Genomic DNA, 27,094 nt, shown 5'->3' with positions numbered 1-27,094 from the left:
CCCCTCCAATCGATGCAATAGGATACCATGGTCAATTGTATCGAAAGCCGCCGACAGGTCTAATAGGACCAGGATGGAGGAACAACCCCCATCTCTGGCCCTCCAGAGACCATCCACCAACGCGACCAATGCCGTCTCCATGCTGTGGCCGGGCCGGAAACCGGACTGGCGCGGGTCCAGATAATCATTTTCCTCCAAGTGGCGCGGAAACTGTTGTGCCACCACACCCTCTACAACCTTCGCCAGAAAACAAAGATTTTGTTTTGAGACGGGACGGTAGTTGGCTAACAGAGCTGGGTCCAGGGGAGGCTTCTTGAGGAGGGGCCTCACCACCGCCTCTTTCAGGGCGGCCGGCAGAAACCCCTCACTCAAGGAAGCGTTGACTAACTCCTGGAGCCAGCCTCGTGAGAACTTTCAGGATGCCAGTACAAGCCAGGAGGGACATGGGTCCAATAAACATGTGGTGGCTCGCAGTCGCCTACGCAACCTGTCCATATCTTCGGAAGTAACAGAGTCAAACTCCTCCCAGAGTGGAACCTCAGGACCCGCCTCTGACGTCCCTTCCAGACCACTAGTAGGGACCAACTCGCTTCGAATCTGAGCGATTTTGTCCTGCAGATACTCCCCAAATTCCTCTGCTCTGCCCTGCAAAGGAGCTTCCCGCGGCCTCTGTTGGAGGAGGGAGCGGGTCACCCCAAACAGGGCGGCAGGGCGGTTATCTGCGGATGCAATAAGAGTGGCACAATACTGACGCTTGGCCACTCTTAACGCCACAAGGTAAGTCCATAAATGGGCTCTCACCTGAGTTCGGTCAGATTCAGAGCGTGATGATCTCCATCTGCTGTCTAGGCATCTCTTGTGGTGCTTCATCACCCTCAGCCCCTCGGTGAACCAAGGGGCCTGGGTGGATCACTGCCGCAAGAGAGGCTGCAAAGGCGCCACCCGGTCCAAGGCCCCCGCGGCCGCACTGTTCCATGCAGCCACTAGGTCCTCTGATCGGGTGTGGGTCAGGGCTACAGGAAATGGCCCAAGCTCCGTCTGGAACCTGTCGGGTACCATCAGGCGCCTGGGGCGGAACCATCTTGGGCAATCTGGTTCCGCCTCCCTGCAGTGGGGAGTAGCGGCTGGAAAGTCGAGCCGGAGCAGTGAGTGATCAGACCATGACAGGGGAGTGATAGCTAAATCCCCTACTCCCAGATCACTCCTCCATTGGCCAGAGACAAAAATAAAATCCAGTGTGTGTCCTCCCTCATGTGTGGGGCCCTGAATTATTTGGGTCAGGTCCATGGCTGTCATGGAAGCCATGAACTCCCGAGCTGCTTCGGATGCCTCCCCTACCGATGGCAAGTTGAAGTCACCCATGACCAACAGTCTAGGCGTTTCAACTGCCATCTCGGCGATCACCCCAAGGAGCTCGGGCAGGGCTGCTGATGCATAGCGAGGAGCCAGGTATACAATTAGCAAGCCCAACTGCTTCCCTGGGCCCCACTTCACACACAGGGACTCACAACCGGTTATCTGTGGCACAGTGGTCTGTCTCGGCTCAAGACTTTCCCTCACAATGACCGCTACCCCACCACCCCTGCCTAGTGCTCGTGGCTGATGAAATAAGCGGTAACCTGGCGGGCACATTTCCACGAGAGGGAGGCCTCCCTCGTGGCCCAGCCAGGTCTCCGTAATTCCTGCCAGGTCCGGCTCCCCCTCCGACACCAGGTCATTAATGAGGGGGGCTTTGTTGACAACGGACCTGGCATTGCATAGCATCAGCCTCAGGCCCCGGCTCTGTAGGTCCTGACCACCTAGGTTGCAGGGGTTGGGACATATGACCGGCCGAACCCAACGACCGCGGTCTCCCAACCGGTGTTGTGATCTCTGTCTACCCTCGCACCTGCCCCTCCCCACAACCGTTGGAATAAAAAGACCCTCTTCTGGAATATCGCTACTCCCCCCCCCTTAATGGCTCCGTTCCTTTCCTTGCTAACTCCACCCGCCGGCTTGGCACTGGTCCCTCCCTCAGCCCGGCTAACCCCTCCCCCCACCCTAGATCCCCCTAAAAAACGAATTAAAAATTTAACTAAAAACCCCCTGAGGCCACGCCTAAGAGAGTTTTGCTGCATTCTATGACCTTTCTTGTCACAATTGTTAAATGAATCACTGTGGTTAAGTTAGTAACAAGGCTGTTAAGTGAATCTGGCTTCCCCATTGACTTCACTTGTTCGAAGGTTGGAAAAGGGGATTGCATGACCTCCGGGACACTGCGACCGTCATAAATCTGAACCAGTTACCTAGCATCTGAATTTCAATCACATGACCACAGGGATACTGCAATGGTGGTAAGTGTGAAAAACGGTCATAAGTCACTTTTTTCAGTGCCATTGTAACTTTGAACAGACACTAAGTTAAGTATTGTCAAGGATTATCTGTATAACAGATAAATCACTTAAAGAGAACATTATAACCTGATAATTTCATGTTCACATCTCAATATGAGGTGTAAACATTGATGAATAGCTTTCTTTCTCTCTTAATTGTGCTGGGGACATTCCTGAAGACTCAGAGCAGTGGTGGGATTCACTCAGTTCGAACCTATTCAGGAGAACCAGTTGTTAACTTTCTAACAAGTTTGGAGAATCAGTTGTTGGAAGAAATCTCATTTTGTTTTTTCCACTTTATAGGGCTAATCCTGTAAGGAAGGCAGAAAGGAAACATTCTGGTGTTGTGTCTAGCCTTACCTTTATTGCCCTGCTTACAGAAACTGCCTTTCCAGTTAACCCAGCCCTGCCTACCCAGCTGGTCATTAGGGCAGAGAATCGGATGTTAAATTATTTGAAACCCACCACTGAGCCAGGGGTTGTGGATGTGTAGTACAGTGTGGTCAGCAATGGAGGACCGAGCCTTACATTGCCAACACTTCCATTGGAGCTGCAACTATGGTTTAGAAAACCAACATAATCCTGAACAGAATGCATCTGATCCTTAGGCCCTCTGCATATGTCTTTTTATGAACATTTGTATGCCTTTTTTTTGAGATACATCTATCATGTTCTTTGTTGCTTGCCAGCTTGCGAATGTTAATAATGATCATGTTATTTCTAAAATGAAAATGCAAAAAGCCAATGAAAGTGCTCAATGTACGATGACATAATTAAAAAAAAAATCTTTTCTGCAGGTAAAATAGAATGTGCCTGGAGGTAGGGAGAAATGAAGAATGAATTAGTCTCAACTTTCATCTTGTGTTTCCAAGATTTGATAGTGACAATGAGGAGGATCTTAAAATACTTAGGCAGTGTGCAGAATGATTTTAAACGAACTTGGAGAAAAGAGTTTGAAATTCTGCAGTGCATTCGGTATATCCAAGTGTTCACTCTTCATGTATCCTGTCCTGGATGTAGAGATGCTAACTTTAATTTGCTTCATTATGTGTCAGTTAGAATGTTTGTTTGTTTGTTTATTTGAATTTATATGCCGCCCTTTTCCAAAAGGACTCAGGGCAGCATACAACATTAAAAAAACACACATCCCAAAAGTTAAAAAAAATTAAATACATATCCAAAAAAACAAACCGAATTTAAAAGACAATACATTTAAAATAAGTTAAAATTAACAGGCCAGGCCGGCGTGCTGGAAAAGCCAACTTTTTAGGGCGCGTCGGAAGGACCGGAGGTCAGGGATTATGCGAAGGTCCGGGGGCAGCTCATTCCAGAGGGAAGGTGCTCCCACAGAGAAGGCTCTCCCCCTGGGGGGTCACCAGCCGACACTCTGTGAGATCGTACTGGACGGTGGGAGGCTACTGGTGGCAGTAGGTGGTCTCGCAGGTACCCTGGTCCTAAGCCATGGAGTGCTTTAAAGGTCATAATTAATACCTTGAATCGCACCCGGAAAACAACCGGCAACCAGTGCAGGCCGCCTAAAAGAGGTGTAACATGGGAGCACCTAGGTACCCCCATGACAACCCACGCGGCCGCATTCTGGACCAGCTGAAGCCTCCGGGTGCTCTTCAAGGGCAGCCCCATGTAGAGACCATTGCAGTAGTCCAGGCGAGAAAGGACGAGGGCATGAGTGACTGTACACAGAGCATCCCGATCCAGGAAGGGGCGCAACTGACGTACCAGGCTAACCTGGTAAAAGGCCCCCCTGGTCACGGCCGTCAGGTGTTCTTCTAAACTAAGCCGTGTATCCAGGAGGACTCCCAGATTGCGAGCCTTCTCTGAGGGGGCTAAAATTTCTCCCCCTATCGTCAAAGATGGGATAAGATGTACAAATCGGGATGACGGAAACCACAGCCACTCAGTCTTGGAGGGATTGAGCTTGAGCCTATTCCTCCCCATCCAGATCTGCACAGCCTCCAGGCATCGGGACATCACGTCGAGGGCATCGTTTGGGTGGTTTGGGGTAGAGATGAAAAGTTGGGTATCATCAGCATATTGATGATACCGTACCCCCAAACCACGGATGATCTCGCCCAGCGGTTTCATGTATATGTTGAACAGGAGGGGTGAGAGAACCGACCCCTGGGGCACCCCACAAGTGACGCGCCTGGGGGTCGATCTCTGCCCTCCAGTCAACACGAACTGCGACCGATCCGACAGGTAGGAGGAGAACCACCGTAAAACGGTGCCCCCCACTCCCAACCCCCCGAGTCGTCGCAGTAGGATACCATGGTCGATGGTATTGAAAGCCGCCGAGAGGTCTAATAGGACCAGAACAGAGGAGCAGCCCCTGTCCCGGGCCCGCCAGAGATCATCAACCAACACGACCAATGCCGTCTTCGTGCTGTATCCGGGCCTGAAACCCGACTGAAACGGATCCAGGTAGACAGCTTCATCCAGGTACTGGGGAAGCTGATGTGCTGCCACGCTTTCGACAACCTTTTCTACAAAGCGAAGGTTGGAGACCAGACGATAGTTGGCTAAAGAAGCTGGGTCCAGGGAAGGCTTCTTAAGGAGGGACCTCACCACTGCCTCCTTCAAGGCAGTGGGAAAGAACCCCTCTCTTAATGAAGCGTTGGTAATCGCCTGGAGCCAGCCTCGTGTCACCTCCCGGGAAGCCGAAACTAACCAAGAGGGACACGGGTCCAGCACACAAGTGGCAGCACTGAGTCTCCCCATAATCCTGTCCATGCCTTCAGGGGTCACAGGGTCAAACCCATCCCAGATTGTCTCCTCAAGATTCTACCCAGTCAGAGTCCAAGCCTGTCCGGATCTGAGCGATTTTATCCTGCAGATACTGAACAAATTCTTCAGCCCTACCCTGCAAGGGGTCTTCCCCAGTTCCTTGGTTAAGTAAGGAGCGGGTCACCCTAAACAGGGCGGCTGAGCGGTTATCTGCGGACGCGATAAGAGCGGAAAAATATTGCCGTTTTGCTGCTTCTATCGCCACTAAGTAGGATTTAATATGAATTCTTACTAGTGTTCGATCAGATTCAGACAGGCTGGCCCTCCAGCCACTCTCTAGGCGTCTTTTCCGGCGTTTCATCTCCCGGAGCTCCTCGGTAAACCAGGGAGCCATCCGGGATCGACACCGGGTCAGAGGCCGCAAAGGCACAACGTGATCCAAGGCCCCAGCGGCAGCCCTATCCCAGGCTTCCACTAGGGCTTCGGTTGAGTTGTGAGCAAGGGATTCGTGAAAAGTCCAAAGCTCCATCAGGAACCTTTCGGGGTCCATCAGGTGCCTGGGGTGGAACCATCTAGTCGGTTCCGCCTCCCTGCGGCGAGGGGTAGCGGTATGGAAGTCAAGCCTGATGAGGAAATGATCAGACTATGACAAGGATTGAATAGAAATATCCCCTAAATCTAGATCATTTATCCACTGCCCAGAGACAAAAATCAGGTTGAGCGTGTGTCCCCCATTATGGGTGGGGCCTTGAATTAACTGAGTTAGGTCCATAGCTTTCATGGAAGCCATGAACTCCCGCGCTGACTCGGATGTCTCGCCAATGGAAGGCAGATTGAAATCCCCCAGGACCATGAGCCTGGGGAAATCAACCGCCAATGCAGCTAATATATTTAGCAGCTCCGGCAGGGCTGATGAAACGTAGCAGGGAGACAGGTACGTAACAAAAAGGCCCACCTGAGCTCCAAGGCCCCAGAATGACTTTTTCTTTCTTGATAAAAGGTAATATTATCAGCTAAAGATTAGAAATCTGAAGCCATGTGGCTATATATGAATCCCAATTTATTTATTTATTTTTGCTTCCATAGATCTTCCTTGGTCTATAATTTCCAAACATCTGTATAATTTCCTAGTTTTTTGAAGAGGAGAAAAACCATTAAAAACTAAAAACAATGGGTTTAGTATAGTTAAGCATTTTTTTTTTTAAAAAGGATACTTGGTTATCACCAACCCATTCATTTATTAGAAGTCTGGAGCTCAAGGTGAAACATATAGTGATGTCATGTTAATTGCTGCATCACCACAATTTGATCTAGTGGTTAAGGTACCAGGCTTGAAACCAGGAGACTGTGAGCTCTAGTCCCGTTTTAGGCATGGAAGCCAGATGGGTGACTCGGCCAGTCACTCTCACTCTCAGCCAGCCTAATCGACCTTACAGGGTTGTTATGGAGAAAGTAGGAGAAGGAAACAGTATTATTTATGTTCACTCTCATGAGTTATCTATATAGACCCGTGATGGTGAACCTATGGCATGCGGGCCACAGGTGGCCCGCATGCGAGCCATCGCCCAGCTCAGCTACACCATGGATGTGTGCGCACCTCCCGCCGGACAGCTGATTTTTGGGTCTCTGCTGCGCATGTGGGAGATGTGCGCACATGCACAGGGGGATGGGGTTGCATGTGCATGGGTGGGGGTTCATACAGCGGGGGGTGGAAGGGAGTATGGGGGGTGTAATTTCAGGAGGCTTCAGGGAGGCATACTAGGCCCAAAATAGGGTGCGGGGGTCACATGCTGGCACCGGGGGGGGGGTCACGAGCATGTACATGGGCATCATGTGCGCATGTGCAGGGTGGTGGGGCACATTGTATTGTGGATGAGGCCACGCGAGGATATAAATGTTAGCTGATCACAGATACAGACAATAAAGGCAGGACTAAAAAACCTAAAATAAATAAAATACAGGTGTGTAATTAATATAACCAGTATTTGCAAACACATCAAACAGTCTGATGTATTCTGCATAACCCCCCACTTCTCCTTAATCTTTCAACTCTGATAATGCCTCTGCAAAAAGGGAGATCCTGTTGATATGTCAGTCTTCAATAAGATAAAGGCATTTCTATTCTATTTATTAAATGTTGCTGAATTCTTGAGCTATTTAGTAAAGAGCAAAGAAAACCCACCCATAAATTATGACATGGGTGTGAGAAAGAATAACAGCACAAATTTGCGCGTTAAGAGGAAATGTTTCACTGCTCTATTTCTGCCATTTCTTACTGGATTATTAGAAACTATGGCAAATTTATAGCAGATACTCCGTAGTTTCTCATTTAGAGTTCAAGACTAGAGTTCAAAGCTAGACTGGAGTTGACCCCATTGTCCAGAGCAGCTAAATTTGAGAGTGACATATATATTGCCTAGTCTGGGGTTCCTGTGATTTGTTGGTTGTTCTTTACTAATAATAGAAGTCAGGCTTTTGAACATCTCTTCGAGCAATGCATCCAACCTTATCTTAGATGCATTTCTCAGTCATGATTTTTTTAAAAATACAGATGGTTCTGTCTTCCTATGCGTCTTAATTCTGTATTCCAGATTCTTCCACTCTAGGTGATACATCAATATTTGATCTCTTCCCCCATCCCTGTCCCTCTCTGAAAATGAATTTCCTCCGGTTGGGTGTTTGTCAGCAAAGGATTTTCCCCCCCTGTTTCTATCATTTCTAAATCTCACTCCCTTCTCTGCCTTTGACTAAGTATTTGGTTTTTTAACATATCAAGCGGTGATTGGAAAGATGTATTAAATATATATATATACTGTAATGCACCCCAAGGGGAATAAAATACCCGTGTAATGTTTTTGATAACAAGAGCACAACAATGATTTTAATTATTTCTGAAATGAAAAGGCATCCATAATCAGTTTTATTTCAGTTGTGGCAAACTAATTTATCCCTGGTTTCAGTTCTATTGGCTGTGTAATCTCACACACAGATGCAATGTTTAAAACAGAAACTGAAGCAGGTCTCTCTTTCATAGTCTTCCCCATGCATTTTTTTTCATTTCCCCTTTCTCTGTCTCTGTCTCTATCTGTCTGTTTGTCTGTCTGTCTTCTTCCATCTGTCTCTCTCTCTGTCTCTCTGTCTGACTCTCTCCATTTGTCTGTCTCTGTCTGTCTCTGTCTGTCTGTCTGTCTGTCTGTCTCTCTCTCTCTCTCTCTCTCTCACACACACACACACACACGTCTAATTTTTCCTGTATATTTACAATTTGAAAGATGGAACAAGCTGCCAGTGAATTGAAAGTTGGCTAGCTGTCAATTTTGCTCTATACAAAATGGCTATGTTAGGTTGTGCTGTTACTACTGTTTAAATTATTGACCAGCGTTTTAAAATCATGTGTATGCTTATCTGTCCATTTCTCACCCCTTAAGAAAAATTAAATGAACCAACAAATCACTCAAAAATAATTGTAAAACTGCTACTGATGCAGTTGTCTTTGTGTGACATGACAAAGGAGGCAAACCCAGAAGAGGTTTTGCAGATCAGACATGTCTACTTCCAGCTTTGCACTCTTCAAATTAATCTAAAAAATAAGTACAACAAATCTAACTGTGGGAGAGGAGAAGGATTCAAAAGGTGTACTGTCCAGGATTTTGGTTTTCATTTTTCCCCTTGATGATTATATCTCTTCTCTTTCATTTGATTCCAATTATCATGCAAATTATTATATTTCATATGTTTCCATTACATTGTTTACATTTCCAGATTCGATCCCCCGTTTTATTCTGAATCCTTCTGACCTTTCCATTGATACTTCTACTGGGCTTTGACCATAATAAATATTGTATTTATTTGTTTGGTTGTTTGTTTGTTTATATGCTGCCCATCTCATACTTAAAAGCCATTCATAAGAGTTTAAATCCAATAATCCACTAATTTACCACCTCTCTTTTCTCTTAATTATGCAACAGACCTTTAATTGTGACGTTCTTCATTTTGTAGCTTATAATTCCAGTAACAGGATGTAGGGTTTGCATGAAAGATCAAGCCTGCGGGGTCAGTTTTAAGCCACTTCTTTTCAGAAGACTCAGATGATTCAGAATTTTCTATTGCTTTTAAGATAAATATGCCACTTAACATGATTACTGGTCTAATCTGGGTGAGAAGGAGCATTATCAGTTTGGGCAGTAGGTACTTGGTACCCAAGAGAGATGCTGTTGGAATTGAAAGAAAACTTCGCAGTCAACTGCATGATGAAGTACAAGCCACCTTTACAGCCCCTCCCAGAAGCTCTGCTAAAGAACTCTTAACTGCAACTCAGTATCTGGGCCATTACTTTCTTAATTGTACATAGTTACTTCTGCTTATTTTTCCTTGTTAAAAACTGATTTAAAACAACTGCTTAATAGCTTTGCCATTTAAAAACCATCATTTCTATCTTCTTCCTAATTTATTAATAAGCCTTCTTCCCCCTCTAGAATTGCTTTTCCCTAGGCTTACTAATAGGCCCTGTTAACAAGCCTTTACTTAGATATACCTTTTGTACATATGTAAACAGATGAAGAAACACAGAGGGAAGTTAAAGTATCTATAGCATTTATTCAAAAACAAATCTGACACATTATCTTTCTCCCACAGAAAGATCTAGTTGTTTAACAATGCTGAGTTTAACACATTGTGAATATTTTTATATTTCTACTAGCCTTTGGGGTAGATCTGCAAAAGGTAGAATACCTTTTATGAAGTACCTAAAATGGTAAGAAAGAATACAGGCAGTTTTTGATGTCATGAAGCCTTGGTTTCCATCTATATGGGTATCCTGTGCATATATGCACAAAGGTAAAAAATAATTCAGCAGGTCAGAAGCATTTGTGTAATTTCTGAAATTGGGATTGGGATGGGACAGTTGGGGATGTGGACAGCAAGATGAAATACTATATACTTATTCACTTTGTGAGTAGATTTCATTTCATTTCATTTATTGAATTTATAGACCGCCCCCTCTCCCCGAGGGGACTCGGGGCGGTGTACAGACAAAAGCTAAAACCGTATATACAATAACAATATTAAATACCCCTTATTAAAAACAAATTAAATATAGGGTCTGTACAGTGATAATAAAAATTAAAACAGGTTAAAAGGACAACCCCTTAAAATTTAAAATGCCGGCCAGGAGGATTGAAAATTGAAACTACGGTTGGGCCAGGCCAGCTAATTGGAACAGGTGGGTCTTGAGTTTCTTGCGGAAGGAGCGGAGATCGGTAGTAGTTCTGATGTCGGGGGGGAGGTCATTCCAGAGGGTCGGGCCCATCACAGAGAAGGCCCTACTCCTGGGCGCCGCCCGCTGGCATTGCCTAGTGGACGGCAGCCGGAGGAGTCCCTCCCTGTGAGAGCGAATTGGTCGCAGGGATGTATGGGGTAGGATGTGATCCCGCAGGTAGCTAGGTCCTGTGCCATGGAGCGCTTTAAAGGTGATAACCAACACCTTGAAATGCACGCGAAAAGCCACAGGTAGCCAGTACAGCTCACGCAGGAGAGGTGTTATATGGGAGTACCTAGTACATCCCATGATTACCCGCGCGGCCGCATTCTGGACCAGCTGCAGCCTTCGGGTGCATCTCAAGGGGAGCCCCATGTAGAGAGCATTGCAATAGTCCAGGCGGGATAACTGCATACTTTGGAAGCCTCATAACTTTTGGTCCCCAAACATAAAATATATTAATGAATTAGAAGCCTTCTTCATTTTTGATGAATCAGTATGTCAAAATGGATAGAACAGCAGCTCAAGTAGCCCTTACAGAGATATATGGGTGAATCGGACTTAACGTGTCTCTGAACTCCTGATGTGTGTTGGGACCTACATATGTAAAAATTTCTCATAGGGATTGAAAATTAGTAGTATACTCAAACAATCAAAAGATGCAGACTTCATAAGATTCCCAAAGAGCAGGAGAAAGAGGAAGTAGAAGGAAGATTGAGTCTGTGATTAAGGCACTAGGCTAGAAACCAGTAAACCCAAGTTCTAGTCCTGCCTTAGGCATGAAAGCTGACTGGGTGATTTTAGCCATTCACACCCTCTCAACTCGATTGACCTCACAGAGTTTTTGTTGTGAGGAAAATAGGCGGACTGAGTGACGGCAAAAAGCTTTTGGTATTGCTGTTTTAGATCAATTTACTTTGCAGTATGCAAGTTATCACTGTACTTATACAGTGTATTTTCAATTAGTATTAGACCACTTCATTCACATGTGCTGAAATGGTCACTGAAACTTTACTGGCCTGAATAATTTCCTCCAAGTGGTAACAGCAACAAACCTGTAGTGTGGTGTTTCTGCAACTAGGAGTTTCAAAATATGTTTATTTCTTTCAACAAGACGGGTGAAAAAAAGATCCCTGATCATTCCTGTTATGAAACACGATTATTTCTAAATGTATAATATAAAATATGATCCATATTACAATTTACTAATGATGCTTGCTTTGCACATTGTTGATATCTGAAATGATCACTGCGAGTGTAAGTAACTAGCTTTGGGCTACTTTTCAAATCTTCTCCCTAACAATACTATGAAAGTATTGCTGCCAGCATCTTTCCCATGAGAAAGAGATAAAAACTGTCTCTACTCAATCCATCTCAGCGTATTAATGGTTATAGTATGGTAATAAGAATGGTGTAATAAATGACTTACGTTAAAAGAACCAGTAAGAAAAACACAATTTCACTGGAAACAAAAGAATAAATAGAACAAAATAAAGCAAGAAGGTGCTTCTATAGGCTTGCTTCATTATGAAAATTAGATTGCAAGTTCTCTCTCCCCATTCTTAAAACTCTAGCCAAATCTTCCTCAGTGTCTGTAATTCATTTTGCAATTTTCAACCAAGGCCACTAAACATATTTTTTTCAAAGCTAGGATTGTCACAGGTCTCCAAGGGGACAGGTTTGCTTCATTGCTGGAACTGCAATACATGCTTTCCAAGGGACTTCTTTGACTTGTCCCAAGTTCTTAACCAAAGTGTATTTTCTCTTTCAATAGTCATTTCAGCTCTTTTTCTCTTAGATCACTAAGTTGTTTCTGTCTTCTTTTGTTATATCAAATCAGATATTATTATTATAGCCATTGACCAGCCTTTACAGTTAAGAAAAGAGAAATAGTTTGGTGCAGCAATTCAGTATCAGGAAAAAAAAACAATAATACAAAAAAACAACATATCTAATTAAAAGTTTTGTACAATTGTATGACTTGATAAAGTCACTTGGCCATCTGGTACTGTGTGTAAGTATAGAGTTAGCATTCCTTAAAAAGTAAGGAACATCACATTAATCAGTATGACCCTCAAATATAGGAGATTGAAGCACATCTTAAGGCATCATTAAAAGGACACCATATGAAGACATGGGCAAGAGTTCCTACCTTCCTGTAAATAAGGAGATCCAGAAATCTTCTTGAAACCAATGCTAAAGGAAGAGCATCAAAATGGGTCTGGAAAAGGACCATCTATACTTGCTTGGGGTTAGAGGGAATAGCCACAGCTTGTGACTATCTAACATCTGGCAACTGAATTCAGGAGCATTCAGGAGTGATATCATTTGTTTGTTTGTTTTATTGGATTTATATGCCGCCCTTCTCCCAAAGGACTCAGGGCGACATACAGCATTAAAAAACACATATTACAAAACTTAAAAGAAAATTAGAAACAATCCAAGAAACAAACCAAATTAATATAAAACTAACATTTTAAAAATTAGATAAAATTAACAGGCCAGGCCGGCTTGCTGGAAAAGCCAACTTTTTAGGGCGCGTCGGAAGGACCGGAGGTCGGGGATTATGCGAAGCTCCGGGGGCAGCTCATTCCAGAGGGAAGGCGCTCCCACAGAGGAGGTTCTTCCCCTGGGGGTTGCTAGCCGACACTGTCTGGCCAACGGCACCCTCAGGAGGCCAACTCTGTGGATGCACTGGACGGTGGGAGGCTACTGGTGGCAGTAGGTGGTCTCGCAGGTACCCTGGGCCTAAGCCATGGAGCGCTTTAAAGGTCATAATTAGTACCTTGAATCGCACCCGGAAAACAACCGGCAACCAGTGCAGGCCGCCTAAAAGGGGTGTAACACTTAGGTACCCCCATGACAACCCACGCGGCCGCATTCTGGACCAGCTGAAGCCTCTGGGTGCTCTTCAAGGGCAGCCCCATGTAGAAAGTGTTGCAGTAGTGCAGGCGAGAAAGGACGAGGGCATGAGTGACTGTGCACAGAGCATCCCGATCCAGGAAGGGGCGCAACTGACGTACCAGGCGAACGTGGTAAAAGGCCCCCCTGGTCACGGCTGTCAGGTGTTCTTCTAAACTAAGCCACGTATCCAGGAGGACTCCCAGATTGCGGGGCCTCTCTGAAGGGGCTAAAATTTCTCCCCCTATCATCAAAGATGGGACAAGATGCACAAATCGGGATGACAGAAACCACAGCCACTCAGTCTTGGAGGGATTGAGCTTGAGCCTGTTCCTCCCCATTCAGATCCGCACAGCCTCCAGGCATCGGAACACCATGTTGAGGGCATTGTTTGGGTGGTTTGGGGTAGAGATGAAAAGTTGGGTATCATCAGCATATCGATGATACCGTACCCCAAAACCACGGATGATCTCGCTCAGCGGTTTCATATATATGTTGAACAGGAGGGGTGAGAGAACCGACCCTTGGGGCACCCCACAAGTGACGTGCCTCGGGGTCGATCCCTGTCCTCCAGTCAACACGAACTGCAACTGATCCGACAGGTAGGAGGAGAACCACTGTAAAACGGTGCCCCCCCACTCCCAACCCCCCGAGTCGTCGCAGTAGGATACCATGGTTGATGGTATCGAAAGCCGCCGAGAGGTCTAATAGGACCAGGACAGAGGAGCAGCCCCTGTCCCGGGCCCTCCAGAGATCATCGACCAATGCGACCAATGCCGTCTCCATGCTGTACCCGGGCCTGAAACCCGACTGAAACGGATCCAGGTAGACAGCTTCATCCAGGTACTGGGGAAGCTGACGTGCTACCACTCTCGACAACCTTCGCTACAAAGCGAAGGTTGGAGACCGGAAGATAGTTGGCTAAAGAAGCTGGGTCCAGGGAAGGCTTCTTAAGGAGGGACCTCACCACCGCCTCCTTCAAGGCGGTGGGAAAGAACCCCTCTCCCAATGAAGCATTGGTAATCGCCTGGAGCCAGCCTCGTGTCACCTCCCGAGAAGCCGAAACTAACCAAGAGGGACACGGGTCCAGCATACAAGTGGCAGCACTGAGTCTCCACATAATCCTGTCCACGCCCTCGGGGGTCACAGGGTCAAACTCATCCCAGATTGTCTGCACAAGATTCATCCCCGTCGACTCGCCCAAATCTACCCAGTCAGAGTCCAAGCCTGTCCGGATCTGAGCGATTTTTTCCTGCAGATACTGAACAAATTCTTCAGCCCTACCCTGCAAGGGGTCTTTCCCAGTTCCTTGGTTAAGTAAGGAACGGGTCACCCTAAACAGGGCGGCTGGGCAGTTATCTGCGGACGCGATAAGAGCGGAAAAATGTTGCTGTTTTGCCGCTTTTATCGCCACTAAGTAGGATTTAATATGAATTCTTACTAGTGTTCGATCAGATTCGGACCAGCTGGCCCTCCAACCACTCTCTAGGCTTCTTTTTGGGCGTTTCATCTCCCGGAGCTCTTCGGTAAACCAGGGAGCCACCTGGGATCGACACCAGGTCAGAGGCTGCAAAGGCACAACGCGATCCAAGGCCCCAGTGGCCGCCCTATCCCAGGCTTCCACTAGGGCTTCAGTCGAGTTGTGATCAAGGGATTCAGGAAAAGTCCCAAGTTCCATCAGGAACCTTTCAGGGTCCATCAGAACGCCTGGGGCTGAACCATCTAGTTAGTTCCGCCTCCTGATGAGGAAATGATCAGACCATGACAAGGGTTGAATAGAAATATCCTCTAAATCTAAATCATTCATCCACTGCCCAGAGACAAAAATCAGGTCGAGCGTGTGTCCCCTATTATGGGTGGGGTCTTGAATTAACTGAGTTAGGTCCATAGCCATCATGGAAGCCATGAACTCCCACGCTGACTCGGATGTCTCGCCAATGGAAGGCACATTGAAATCCCCCAGGATCATAAACCTGGGGAAACCAACCGTCAATCCAGCTAACACATCCAGCAGCTCCGGCAGGGCCGATGAAACGTATCAGGGAGACAGGCATGTAACAAAAAGACCCACCTGAACTCCAAGGTCTCATTTCACAAAAAGGGACTCACACCCGCCTATCTGAGGCACAGTGACCTCCTGAGGTCTGAGACTCTTCCTAATAACCACCGCCACCCCCCACCCCTGTCCCGGGCTCTCGGCTGGTGAAACGCCCGGAAGCTTGATGGGCATAGTTCACTAAGGGGAACACCCTCCTCATGGCCCAACTAGGTCTCTGTAATGCACGCCAGGTCCGGTCTACCCTCTTGTATGAGGTCGTAAATGAGGGGAGCTTTATGCACCACGGACCTGGCGTTAAGCAACACCAGCCGGAGACCAGGGTCCTGTAATCCCGAGCAGCCAGGGGTGCGAGAAGGACGATGAGGGTCGGAACGCGCGATCGCTCTTAAACAGCGAACCTGCATCTCCCGAACATAATTTGGCCCTCGGCCCCCACCATATCTGCCTCTCCCACAAACAGTAGAGATGGTAAACCCCCCAATGGAATGGCTTAATATCTCCCCCGGAATCCCAATCCTTCCCGGCACTCCCAACCCACGCCCATTAGTTAGCTCTGGCCTGTCCCCTGGAGACTCCCCCCCCCCAAGCCTGACTGAGCCATCTGAATCAACCCCCCTGCCCTCCCTTAAAATTTGATTTAAAAATCCCTGTTAAAAACCCCTAAGAAATCTCTTCTTCGCATGCCACCTCTCGAGATCCCAAGATCCGTCATTAAGGAAGCGTCTTGATAGGCAAGAAGGCCATCCCTGGGAAAGGAGGGAGTAAAGTTCTGTCGCAGTATAACATAGAGGAGAGTGTGGCATCAACCAAATGGGATGACATCATGGGGAGATGGAATGAGGAGATGACATTTCCATGGGGGGGCAGCTAACAGTGTTCAAGGGGGTAGCGGGAAGCTTGTGTCCATTATAGAAATGGTTGGTGTTAAGGACAGTATGTAAGAGTAATGGCCAGCTGTCAAAATCGTAGCAGATGATAGATTGTGAGGTGGTGAAGCGGCCAGTGATGGCGGCGGTGAGGACAGCGGCGGCAGCGGTGGTTGCTCCAACTTCAACGACTCCAACAGCCAAGCTCTGTACATGCCAGCCGCGCTCATATCTGTCGCCAGGGCCACACTCCGTTGACCCAGTCCATAGTGTCACAGGAGGAGGCGTCAAATGGCCAAATGGCACAGTACGGTGGCCCAGGCAACGGTGGTGATACCGGAGGGGGCCACAACGAAGGACCCCCCCACTCCAACCGTGCCCACGCCAACTACCAAAGCCATCTTCCGCTGGCGTCAATATCCATGCCAGCTGCCTCAGCCACTCCCTGCTGATCCAATCTATCATGTCCATAAGCGAGGTGCAGGGGGGAGCAACCGGGATAACACCACAGCGTGGGGAGCATCAGCTGCAGAGACCCCAGGCCGGGCGTCCCGCTGCCGCCGACCACTCCCATGCCGGCTGCAGAGACATCAGGCTGGGTATCCCGCCGCCACCGACGACCACACCCACGCCAGCTGCAGAGACCCCAGGCTGGGTGTCCCGCCACAGCTGCTGACCACACCCACGCTGGCAGCTGCCGACGCTCTCCATTCTCCTTTTACCGCCAACCGCCCCATTTCACTCACGATGTTCTGGCTACAAGGCAGGACATCGCAGCTCAAGGGTATCCCCAAGGTCCCAGGAAGTTCTCATAGCTGGACCTGGAACCAACGATGGGATAGGGTACCCCTTGCAAACCCCAAGAAGGACAATCATCTCCCTGAAGCTCTCCTCAAATGTGGCAGGACACCATCTTGGGCATGCGCAGAGACTCAGTTGGCAATCAACATCACCAATTCTTTCTTTTACCATTGATTTGGCCTTCTCAAGTGTTAATTGGCCTAAGTATTCAGCAGGGAGACCAAGATTTAAAAGTTACTTTATGCAGATTCAGTGTCGATGAGACGGGCAAGCTCTTTGACAACAGCAGAGGCCTCAGGCCTGCAGGCTCAAACACGATTCTGATGCCTAAGACTAGAATCCTGTTCCAAGTCTGAGTCTTAATACTTGCAGGCTAGCTTCAAGCCTGCAGACTGCAGTAGGAGTGTGTTTTGGAGTACTGAACAAGGTCCTAAGGAAATGTAAATGATTTCATAAGCTCTTAGGTTTTTATTTGGGTGGTTCTATCCCACCCAAATTGTAGTTGAACAGCTGTTTTATTTATAAACAGCTGACTGCCACTGGGATGTAATTTGTTCTGTTACCTATAAAAATTGGTTGTTGCTTGTGTGTTCTTTTGGGCAGTAGAAATGGCATAATTTACCTGGGTTGTTAATTTCTTAGAAGTCTGTAATACGGTGCCCAAGTGCTTAAAACATTTGACTTGGGAATCAATTGCCCACTTGGGCCTTTGTCTTTTGTTGGAAAAAAATAAAACATTAGATTTATCACAGTTGATTCCTAATTGCTCCTCATTACAGTAGGATGCCAGCTTCTTAGCGCCCGCAGCATGCCTACAGAAGATAAGGAGAGAAGAACTACATCATCAGCATAGAGTAGAATAGGAGATGTCGATCAGCTAATTTAGGCACATGGAAATCAACTCTCTGATGGATTTTAATGAGAGGGTTGATATATATGTTGCAAAGCAATGGTGCTAAAATGCATCCTTGTTTCATCCCCTTGACTGGGGATGGATAAATTCAGAAAAGTCCTTTCATGGTTACATCTTACTCTAAGGACAGTTTTATCATACAGCTTTTGAATTAGGAGCAAGCATACTTTTGTCTGTAGAGGATTTAATCACAATGTCCTAGAGCCATGATGGCGAACTGATGGCACCCGTGCAAGAAGTGGCACATGGAGCACTCTCTGTGGGCATGCGCAGCATCGCCAGCTGCTCTTCTGGTTTCTGTCATGCACATGCGTGCCGGATAGCTGGTCTGGTACGCATGCATGCAGCAGCCAGATGCTCCTCCGGGTTCAGGCGCACACGCTCCAGTTTCGGCACTCGGTGCCGATAAGATTATCTATCACTGTCCTAGAGTCCAATTCTCAAGATATTATTAAAAGCTTCCTTGAAATCAATGAAAGATCCATACAAATACAAATCAGAGTTATTTGTGTTTTAATCTGCTGGATGTTGAAGCACTATAGGCAATGGTCTATAGTGCTTCATCCTAGTTGAAAACCTGGATGCTCGGGGTCAATTATTGCCGCATCTATTACCCAGGTTTGGAGTTTGGTGAACAGGGTTGCTGGCACAGAGTTTGTTAATGATGTTCAATAGACTAATTGGCCTATAATTAGCTACATCATTCCTATCACCCATTTTATATAAAGGAACAATTATAGCTTTTCTCTAGTCTTCTGGAATCTTACTGTGTGGCTAATGTATGAAAAAAGAGACCAAAGCAATGGCCCAACAATTTGAATTGGATTTAATTAGCTCGGGGGGGGGGGGGGGAGATATGGTCACTCCTGGGGACTCTACCACAGTTAAGCTGATTAATGAGATTTTTAATTTCCTTGCACGTGACTGAGCGCCACTATGGTAGTATAAATAAAAGTACATCCATCACATAGGTGTTAGCATATAGATCGTAATAAAGGGTTTGGAAATGACATGCTCGGGTACTTGAGGAGATGCTACAATGCGATTGTGTAATGCTGGGAACAATTCATTATAGTATGTAAGGAAGAATTTATGGACTTGATTAGTTGTGACCATATTTTCTTCTGATCCTGTTTTTTTTTTCTGAGCAGAGGCTTATTTTTTTCCCCCTGATCCTATAAAATTTGGATGTAATTGGCATTCAGTGAGGCAGCATAGCATTCTAATAATGCAGCTTTGGAAGCTATGCAAGATTTGTTAAATGTAGAATGCCTTTGTCTCCTGATCAGGTTATTATTGCCTTTGTTACAAAAGTGTGGTGCTTAGCGGTGAAATTGTGGCATGAAGTAGTATTCTGCTACTTTATGGGATGGTTAGGTCTGAGCATGTCCTGAAATCATGGAGATTAAAAAGTATGCACTTTCCACTGAGTGAAACATTGGGCTATCCTATCTTCAAGGGAGCCATTCTATCTAAACCCGTAAAAGCAGCCTCCCATTGGGCATTTTAAATGTGTCTAAACTAGGTTCTTCATTAAGCCTTGTCTAAATTTTCAATGAACATTAGGAAACGTGATTACTTTCAAACCTAGGAATTATGCCAAAATGCTTAAGGCAAGGGGGCCAGGTCCCTAGAAATTATTACATAACCTATAAAGCATAGCTAAATATCTATCGAGATTCTCAGTCATCCAGGTCATGGTTGTCCCAAAAGTGCTTTTTCAAGAAACGTGGACTTTTTAAATTTTTCTTTGAAGATGTTTTGCTTCTCATCCAAGAAGCTTCCAGAGTTGAAGAAGCTTCTTGGATAAGAAGCAAAATGTCTTCAAAGAAAAACAAGAAAGTCCAGTTGCCTCTTGAAAAAGCACCTTTGGGACTATAGAGGATAACTTGTGAAGGCACCAAAAAGTATATTGCCCAGGGAAATTACTTTAGACAAAGCTATTTAACATTTGCATGTTAAGCCTATGTACGAGAGATAGCAAACTAAAGCCAGGTATATTATAATTTGTATCTTTGAAGGATCTGGACACAAAAAGTGGCCCAGTTACTTATTCAGGGAGACCGGCATTGAAATTGTTCACAGAGGCTTCATTATTGCAACCAACTTTCTCTTGAAAATCCCCACATATTAGTATATTTGCACCAGGGATCTTACTCAGGCAAAGAATGAGGAAAGAATCAACATGGTTACAGATTTGGGTGACCTAGTTGATGAGGAGGATAGAAATTAATACACAGTAAAGAAAATTGGTCAAAGATTAACAAAGGTGATATAGCATTCTCAAACAAAGATAGTAGCATAACAGACAAGCTGTACTATACTCCCTTTCACAACTTCTTCAGTGTAGAATATATTCCAGTAAATTTACAGAAATCTCCTGTCCTCCAAGATGGCATGGCCTTGAAAGAAGCATATTTGTTTTTAGGCAATTCACATTCCCTTTAAAATTTTTGTAAGGGGATTTCCAATTATGCCTATCCGTGTCTTTCACAATAGGAGTGTACAACCACTGCAAAATTCTGGGAGGAGAGCCAAGTCTGTGAGAGAGAATGGCATAAGCCCCAGAGTTCATAATCTCAGCCAGCAACCCATCTACACAGTAGAATGCTCCACCAACACCAAGGTCAGGACCAGATAAGCACAGGAGGCGTAACACCCTTGATTTAATTAAAGAGAAGATACAGACATCAGTCGACCCTACAGCGGATGAGGAAGAACTACTGGCTCAGTTGTTTCGCACTCTTTCTACAGAAGAACAAATAATTATAATCTATGCAAACTTGGAGCATTTGAATCAACTGCTAAAACTGAGTCCATCAACACTTTATTGTCCTGTAGCTGTCCTCCTATTGAAATGCTGCGAAGTTCATTATCTGGATGCTTAACACACACACAAAATAACGTAAAAATGTGTTTCAGCTCCAAATACTTCAAATAAATGAAGTGAACAATAAGTGTTCAATGTACACAATCCTTCTATAACCCTCCAGATGACCACCTCACAGGGAACAATCTACAAAGAACAAGACTAGTCAAAGTACAGCCCCATCCCCACTGGTTTCTCCTGTATGGATCCTGGTGGTATCCATTCAATGGCTACTCCATTTAGCACTAACACTTCTTGCTGTTCCTCTTTGAAAGTGGATTCTCTCCCCAGAAGCCCTGAATATGGTGACCCTTCCGACTCTGACTCCTAATCTGCCCTTCTTTGCCCTGCCCTTCTTATGGAACTCCCCCAATACCATCCATCCTAAATCAAAGTTCTATCTACTCTCCCATCACTAATTTGTTCAACTCAAATGTTGCTCCTTGCAAACAATTATCCAGAGACAGCACGCCAAGCAAACCAGCAAATTAACAACTACATCCTGGTATTCTTTTCTTAAAACATAGATGATGAGTCCTGAAGCAACCATACCTCCATTTTCTTGTGTTTCTCTCCCAATTGCTATGCTGTTTGTTTGGATTAGGAGACGTAGATGTTAATGGCATTTTCAACCTCCTCCCCCAATTATTTCTCTCCTCTAACCCCAGCACAACCTAGCTTCACAGGAGACAGGCCTAATGCTGGAAGTGGGTGGTGGTAGTCTATGCTCTGTCTTTTAAATCTCTTGGACCCTAAACTGTTCAGCTGCTGCTTTTCTTTATATTCTGTCCTCTCTCCTCATCAGCTTTCAGAAGGTTGGAGGGACAATGTTGGTTTCACCAGGTCCATTTCATTGGCCTTTTATGCTTACTCAAGGGTCAAGCGCCCTTTCAGACTTTGTTTTCTTGGACATCTTCCTGTGGGATGAAATATACTCAGGTTTACATTCCTTCAGAATTTACACTTAGAGCTGTGTACAAAACAGCTCCGCTAGCACATTCTGCCCACAGCATCATTTCTCCCTTTTGATTGACGCTTGAATTACACTCTTGTCAATTGTCTCACAAAGAATCCAGAGAAAATGTCCTTACAGTCATTAACCATATAAATGCCGCTGAGACCAAAATCTTTATATAGTCATCCCAACTTGTTTATCCCAATTGTTTGAGATGCCATGTGTCTTCCACCAGAAACAATCCTTTTTTTAAGTAAAGAAAAGTTACTTTTCTTGTCTTGACTGCTGATTGAGACTTCTCGCTAAAATAAAATGGCATCTGACACTGTCCTGAATGTTGTATAAGAGGCTTTGAGAGACCACAAAGACATTGTTTTGACACTATTGGGATTAATGTGTCATATTTTTTTGAGTTGCGTTCAAATGGTTATATAAATCCTTCTCAAGTATCATTTATTACACTAAGCAAGAAAACCAACCAGAAGATTCAACACATTTCTTGATGTGTATGTATAGAATATTTTTTTAAGAAATGTGATATTTTTGTGTGTGACATTTTGTAGCAGAAAGGAACTTTTAAAAATGAAAATCATCCCAATATGTACAAAAGTGTCAATTGTTCCTTTTTTGTCAGACTTTTAAACAAATCAGTTAAGCAGCAAACTTGTTTATCCAGATTTCACTGGGCTACAAATTGAAAAGTTTAAGGTTCAAATCCTGCCTCTGTTATAAAATCACTAAAAATTACCAGAGAAAGAAACTGGTTGACAAAACATAAATCTTTTGAGAATTTGTGTGCATTTACAGAAGGAAACATATATCCTTTTCTTTATTTTTTTCATTTCATTATTGAATATTTATTGTCTTAGGTCTACCAGAACCAAAGAAAGAATCTGTATTTCAGGGATTGGGAATGGAAGAAGGATTTTATACATCAAAAGAATTCCTACCACTGGTGTCTATGGCAAGTAAACCAGGTAGATATGCTCTGTTATTTTGTTTGTTTTGATATGCATATGCAATATTTATATGTCATCTTTTATATGATTAATGTGATCTATTGCATAATACATTAAAATACATTCTAATTCCAAAACAGTTAAAAGAATGAGCATTGGAAAGAAAGATAAAATAACTAAGGCAAAGAATCAGATTTCATTGTAGTTTAATAGTGCATAGTTCCATTTTTTCTCCATTGTTGCCAAATGTATTGGGTTTTTAATTAATCCAGCTAACATCATCCCCAATTAATGCATGTGCAGGAAAACAGAATGATATGGGTTTTTTTTTTACCAGTTTCAATTCAAGTTGATGAAAATGAATTTGTTACTAACATTTATTTCAAAGGAGAAAATAATTTTGATGAACTTGTCATCAAAAGTTAATAAAGCCTTGGTAAGACCACAATTGGAATATTTCATCCAGTTTTGGTCACCACAAAATAAAATAAAAGATGTTGAGACTCTAGAAAGAGTGTAGAGAAGAGCAGCAAAGATGATTATGGAACCAGAGGCTAAAACATATGAAGAACAGTTGCAAGGATTGGGTATGTCTAGTTTAATGAAAAGAAGGACTAGGGGTGACATGATAGCAATCATCCAATATTTGAGAGACTGTCACAAAGAAGAAGGGGTCAACGTATTCTTCACAATACCTGAAGATAGGGCAAGAAACAATGGATGGAAACTAATCAAGGAGAGAACCAACCTAGAAATAAGGAGAAATTTCCTGACAGAACAATTAATCAGTGGAATGGCTTGACTTCAGACGTTGTGGTTGCTTTATAACTGGATATTTTAAAGAAGAGATTGGACAATCATTTGTTTGAAATAGTATAAGGTTTTCTACTTGAGCAGGGGGTTGAACTAGAAGACCTCCAAGGTCCCTTCCAACTCTGTTATCCCGTTATTTCATAGACACAATGTGGCTTCTTCCACTTACACAGTTAAGTGGTGAGACAGAATGACTTGTCTTTCATTCTGTAGTACTTTTTCCAACAGGTTGCAATATCTCTGGTTGTTTATGTAAGAATAACAGTATGGCAGAGTTGGAGGGGAATACTTCTATGCCAGAAGTATTGAAAGTCACCATTTTCTTTTTCTTCTTCTTTCCTCAGAATCTCATATTAGTCAAATACTTAAGCTGTGATTTACAACATTTTTAGGGACTGTCTTTAAAATTCCTATTTTATTTCTGTATTTATTCACTCAGTGAGCTTGTTGCCTGGGACTAGTCTACCTTATATTCCTTTTACAATCTCTGTTTACTCAGCAAGAAGAAATCATCCCATCACCCGCAATGGGCAATCAGTTGTCAGCACATCTCTTGCAATCAGTATCTATTCAGGAGGTAGCCTTTCACCATTCATAATTCACCAGAGCTTCCTTGTGATCGTATCGGGACTCACTCTTAAAAGACTCCAGTACATATGAGCAAGGACAATCACAGGAAAAATAGATTTCTATTAGGTATACACCTTTCCCATAGGTTAGTAGCTATCACGTAGAACCAGTAGATCACCAATAAAAGCCATTCAATATATTCCAAGATTTCTTTGGCACCACTATAGATTTGTTATAGCTCTGGTCTTAATATAGATGTACTTGGACAGATTTTTTGCCTTTGTCAGACAAATCTTTTAATGTAGTTATTCAAAATATTTCTCTGGTCCTCTATTTTATGCTTGTTAATTCAGGCAGATTAAACCTGATTTAAATATTACCATACATTTGTCTTTTGGGACGCTGGCAAAAGCCTGTTCCATTTGGTAGTGATCTTACATAGTAATATATTTAAATTATTCACCGTATGGGTAGACTACATGAAAAATCTCTACCATAGTTGTTGCAGTGAGGAGCTAAAGTGTATACTAGCATATACTGCACCAGTCCAACAATGCTGAGTAATTTACATGTATAGTACATATTGTTTGAATTGACTGTAGGTATCATAGCATGAAAAGGTCCAGAAATATTTTTCCTCTTTAAAAAAAATGATATGCCTCCCAGATAAAATTAGGAAATATTTGGCATATAGAAATCTAATGTTCATATAGATAAATGCGGCTGTAAAATAAGTGTATCCAGTGCAGGGATCCCTAACCCTCAGACCGATCAGAGGTGCCTTCAGGTTATAAATTAGTGTTAATTTATGTTATCATTTCAAAAATTACAGTAATTTATTTTATCTTTTAAAAAGTAAAACAACATTAGAATGATTTTAAGGTGTCCCCCCCATCCATTTTTCTTAATTTTCCAGTGTAGTAGTAAACATCAGCTTATGTGTAAGTTTTTTTTTTCCTGCATAATGCTTTTTTTAAAATGAAAGAATTGAGATATTAATCTGGAACAATTGAAATTACATCAAAAATCATAATAACCTTACAATTCTATGGAGTTGGGAACATCGAGATTGCTGAACAGCATAGTTCACATTCAGGCTATGACCTTGCACATTTATACTAAGGTTTATCTCCATTGTGTCTTGAACTGCCAACTTTCTGGTTGCACCAACTCTTGCCAGCCTTGCAATTTGAAAACATGCAAATGCAAGTAGATAAATAGATACCACTTAAAGTGGGAAGGTAACAGCATTTCCTGCGCCTTTGCCATATAAGTCATCCTTGCCACATGACCACAGAAACATCTTCAGACAACACTGGCTCCCTTGGCCAGAAAAGAGAGATGAGTACCACTCCCTAGAGTCAGACATGACTGGACAAGGAAAACATTTACCTTTTTCTTTTAGTATGTGTTGCACATGGAATCATACTTTTAAGGATTTATATCCCATTTGTCTTCTGTGCAAAACACTTTATCAACATAATAAAGTAGTTTAGGAAAAATTTCATTAAAAAAAAATATATGGTAAGTACCCCAGATGTGTGTTAAAAGTATCCACTCATTAGAAGCGGGGGGGGGGGATCTGTGTTAACCAGTAACTGTTTCCACAGTGACCAACCAGGTATCTTTCAGAAGCCCACAGATAGAATAACTTTGCATGCCCTCAACAATTGCTCTTAGTGATTCCATCCTGTGTGTATAACGATGTGATATTTCCCTTAAACTGACTAATCTGAACATTCTGGGGTGATTTATCAGAGGTTCCAGAACAGGAAGTGATGCATGTTGTTCCAGCACAATCTGGCCCTAAGATGAAAAATAGATGTGCAGTTTTCCTTAGGCCTGCAAAATGATTTTTAAACTAAGGTGATGTTATAAATAGTGGACACTAATAAGCTTTTCTTCCTTGAATTTCTCTAACTCCCTTTTAAATGTGGTCTAAATTGGGGCTGAAACAACATGACTTATGAGGCTATTTAAGATAAAATCTGAAAGAGAAACCTGTGTTGTCAAAGATAGACTCCACTGATGGACAAAACCTCTTGTAGCATGGATTTTTTCTCCCTTTTTCATTTCTCAAATAATTTTGATGCTGACAAGAAAGGAGTCAAAGGCTTAATTTTTTGAACACAACAATCTTGAATTAGTTGTATTCAATCTGACAAGGCTGTACAATTTCTTCTTGTTCTTTTTTCCAAGTGCATTATACTTTATTTCCTGCCAAGACAGGAAGGCAATGCTACTAAAGGTACTGACTATGAAATTACATGTATGAGCATATCTTAAAAGAGGGAATAAAACTCTCAATGAAGCAGAATAATTTGATAGTGACTCTCCATGCTTGGAAACGGCAAGATGCAATTTTACACTGCTTCGAGTACAAGTGTCGTTTGAGCTGTCATGCAGAAATAGTTTTTTTTTTCTCCTTGAAAATGGGGTTTTCCTTTCATCATTCAGGAATATGCGGCTGTCGCTCTTCATTGCCATCAATACAGGGAACCGTGATTGTTCTTGGAGCAGGCGATACTGCCTTTGATTGTGCAACATCAGCTTTGCGCTGCGGAGCTCGACGTGTTTTTGTGGTCTTCAGGAAAGGATTTACTAATATACGGGCTGTCCCGGAAGAGGTAAATTTCACAATGTTGCAATTGAGGGACACATTAATTTAAAAAAAAAAACTTAATAAAGAACATGCTGATTTATAATTATTATATTATACTTTGTTCATTAAACATGAAACTCAGTCAACTGCACATTCAAAAATGCATCACAAATACCATTGACTGGTGCTAATGGTTGATACAGGTTGCTGCAGCGTCCTAGGTATCAACCAAGTACCTTCTTAAGATGTACGATGTTCCAAGTAGCACAGTTTTTTGCAGTTCCGCTGGAGTTATTGCAGGAAGCTGCAATTGGTTGATGTATTATTATTTTTATTATTATACTTTATTCATTAAATATGAAACTCAGACAACTGAACATTCAAAAATGTATCACAAATATCATTGATTGGTGTT

At 43.7% G+C, this 27,094-nt stretch overlaps 1 protein-coding gene across 5 annotated transcripts in view; it reads left to right on the top strand.

Moving 5' to 3' along the window:
- Positions 1 to 27,094, top strand: part of DPYD (dihydropyrimidine dehydrogenase) — a 628,073-nt gene that overhangs the window by 305,338 nt on the left and 295,641 nt on the right. For all 5 annotated transcript variants that reach the window (XM_081946459.1, XM_081946458.1, XM_081946461.1 and 2 more), the window contains 2 exons: positions 22,605 to 22,712; positions 26,535 to 26,704. In XM_081946459.1, the coding sequence (XP_081802585.1) occupies positions 22,605 to 22,712; positions 26,535 to 26,704 (278 nt within the window). The remainder of the gene's footprint in view (positions 1 to 22,604; positions 22,713 to 26,534; positions 26,705 to 27,094) is intronic.

The sequence above is a fragment of the Natrix helvetica genome, assembly GCF_964273705.1.
Source record: "Natrix helvetica genome assembly, chromosome: 3".
NCBI lineage: Eukaryota > Metazoa > Chordata > Lepidosauria > Squamata > Natricidae > Natrix > Natrix helvetica.
Note: the sequence above shows the minus strand (reverse complement) of the source record. Positions and strands in the feature narration are given on the sequence as shown.